Source organism: Capsella rubella, unplaced genomic scaffold (assembly GCF_000375325.1).
Source record: "Capsella rubella cultivar Monte Gargano unplaced genomic scaffold, Caprub1_0 scaffold_6, whole genome shotgun sequence".
Taxonomy (NCBI): Eukaryota; Viridiplantae; Streptophyta; class Magnoliopsida; order Brassicales; family Brassicaceae; genus Capsella; species Capsella rubella.
The window spans coordinates 14941572-14944163 of NW_006238918.1; the positions used below are offsets into that span (position 1 = coordinate 14941572).

The following is a 2592-nucleotide window of genomic DNA, read 5'->3' on the forward strand; positions in this document are numbered from 1 at the left end:
ATTTTACTTGTACAAAAGGATGTTGTGAATCATTTGGTGATCGTGAGAAACTCAAAATGCATTATTATTCTTGCCAATAAGCCATAACCAACCCAAAGATATTCCTACAACAGCTCCTCCTAATATAAAAACCACCAGCAAATTCCCTAATGCATTCTTCTCCGGACCCTTCACAATATACAAAACATGAATAAACATGCAAGTGTACATAACACAACATTTTTGTTCTTTTTTAGGCTATTGAGTTTCTATGTCATAATACTAAAATGTGAACTTGGTTATAAGTAGGAAAGATTAGATGATATATTACCTTGTATCCTTTAGGAGCTATAGTCATAATGCAAACAGTGAGATGTCCAGTAGTTAATCCCAAAATAGAAATGAGCATCATCATCCATCCTTTATCACCATATTTTGCTGTGAAGTAGAATGCCGGAACGAGGAAATAGCGGGACACAACCGCAATGGTTAGTGCTTTTCTATTCTCAACCTTCAGCCAATTCACCAGCGGCACATACCTCCCGACCAAATCCCAAAAATTGTACATGGCAACTAGGATAAGCGCGTACCAAGAACCTAAGCCGTGTTGTCCCGTGTTCTCGTATAAGAATCCAGGAAAAATGGATAATGTCAAAACGTAGATGAGGAATAGACCCATTGCGTAGTCTATGTTTTGAAGCAATAGATCTTTCTTGCTTAGTCTTTGATTCTTGGAATCATCATCAATCTGCATAGAAAAATCATGAAGCTACAGGTAAAAAAAAATAATGTATACGAGTGGAAAAACTTATAAAAAACGAATCAAGAAAGATGTTGTTATTGATGAATCTTTATAAGGAAACCAAGAAAGAAAGTTAATATTGAGGAATCTGATGTGTTACCAAATCTGATTGGTTTTGGATACCAGCAGCACCAAGATCAGCAACAACAGTTTTTGATCCTTCAGAAGCGGCTTTTCTTCGGTAATACTTAACGATAGGGAGCTTTGGGAACATATATGCATATAACATCACGCAGAGAAATTCTATGAATGTTGAGATTGCTAAGAATATCACTGAAAAAGGGAAAATAAACAAACAAACAAAGCAACTTGAAACACTTCGAAAATATTGTGTTTTGAGATTTTCGAAAAATGTTACACTCACTTGCTCCTTTCCGTAGATGGTTGTTTGATTTTTCAAAGGCAGCTTTAGTTATTAGCCTAAGCACTGAGGTTAGAACACCAGCCATACCCGAACCGGCTATATATGACTACAAAGAAGCAAGAAGATGTATATTCAGTAAACACCGGCTCATCTAAACCAGAGACCCTGAATATACATGCTAAACTTGATAAACCTGGATGAGTTCAGGGCACATCAAAGATAAATCACCGATCAATCCTCCTTTAACGGTAGCATCCGCGAGGCCAAAGGAAGCAACAATTGTGCATAAAACAATATAATGTCCGATTCCACCTTGTCCTTTTGTTGACAAATCCAACTGTTTTTGAGGTTCTTAGTCTTGGTCCATAATTATAATCTTGTTCCATAAGATAGATAAATGTTGTGATTAAGACAATTTAACTGATACTTACGACTATAAGCAAGAATGTGGATATTGTGAATAGGATGTAACCGGTCAGGACACGTTTTCGAGTACTGATTTTCGATTCGTGGTAAGCGAAAATCATGATTGTTGCAAGCGCAATTGGTTGGTATACAAGTGTGAGAACCCTTGAAGGATGATAATCCTAGCAAGAAACATATGAAAATTGATTACTAAAACAAAAAGATCAGATCATTAAAAACTAATTTTGAATGTGAGAATTGACCAAAACAAAACGGAAACCGAACAGGGAAAACTTGGTAGTAGTAGTCTGCGATTGTGAGCATACTGCTCCAAGCAACGAGAGATCCGACTCCAAGAATACAACAGACAACCATTGCTTGATACTTCCCCTGTTTTTTTTTTTTTTTTTTTAAATTCATACATAAACAAACAAGACTTTTGAGTAAAGCCAATAAAAGATTCATGATCTGTGCTTTGGGTTTTGTCGATGCTTACCTGAATATTTTCAGGAGTTTGGTTCTCATATCCATCCGCCATTTTCAAATAGTTACCGTCTAAAGGAGAGTTCAAAAAGAACGTAACCCTGTTTCAAGGTTTCAAGATTTCAAGAATTGGATCAACTATATATATATATATATAAGATGATGTTTATACTAAACTTTATTTGGGGAGCAAAAGCTATGGGTACTTACTTGGAACTAAGCACATGAGCGTTTTGCAGAGTCAACGAGTTTGTTGAACTTATTACGAGCAGAACAAGATTCTTATTACAACATGGAGATGATTTAGTAAGATAATTATTAGATTCTTAAGGTATGATATGACAGCAAATTTGAGGAGATAAAATAAGACTCAAAAGGTTGGCATACCCCCTAAAGGGTCTGATCTTAGTTTGGCACTTTTTCTCTTTTATTTCCATTATTGTGTAATCGTCCCTTTACGTCAATTTAATACGACCATAAATTTAAACCCAAAATAAAAGAAAGAAAAAAAGTATGATGAGAGGACTCTAAAGATCAAAAGAAAAAGATTAAAAGAATT

The 2592-nt window shown here is 35.3% G+C and overlaps 1 protein-coding gene across 1 annotated transcript; it reads right to left on the bottom strand.

Annotated features, from left to right (window-relative positions):
- Positions 1-37: 37 nt before the first annotated feature.
- LOC17881728 (equilibrative nucleotide transporter 4) lies at positions 38-2343 on the bottom strand. The gene is made up of 9 exons (XM_006286452.2): positions 2244-2343; positions 2047-2134; positions 1836-1940; positions 1577-1732; positions 1339-1482; positions 1146-1251; positions 882-1054; positions 311-727; positions 38-168 (listed from the first exon to the last, which is right to left on the bottom strand). Exons 2-9 carry the CDS (start codon positions 2086-2088, stop codon positions 52-54), a joined length of 1260 nt encoding a protein of 419 aa, XP_006286514.2. The 5' UTR covers positions 2089-2134; positions 2244-2343; the 3' UTR covers positions 38-51.
- Positions 2344-2592: the final 249 nt, after the last annotated feature.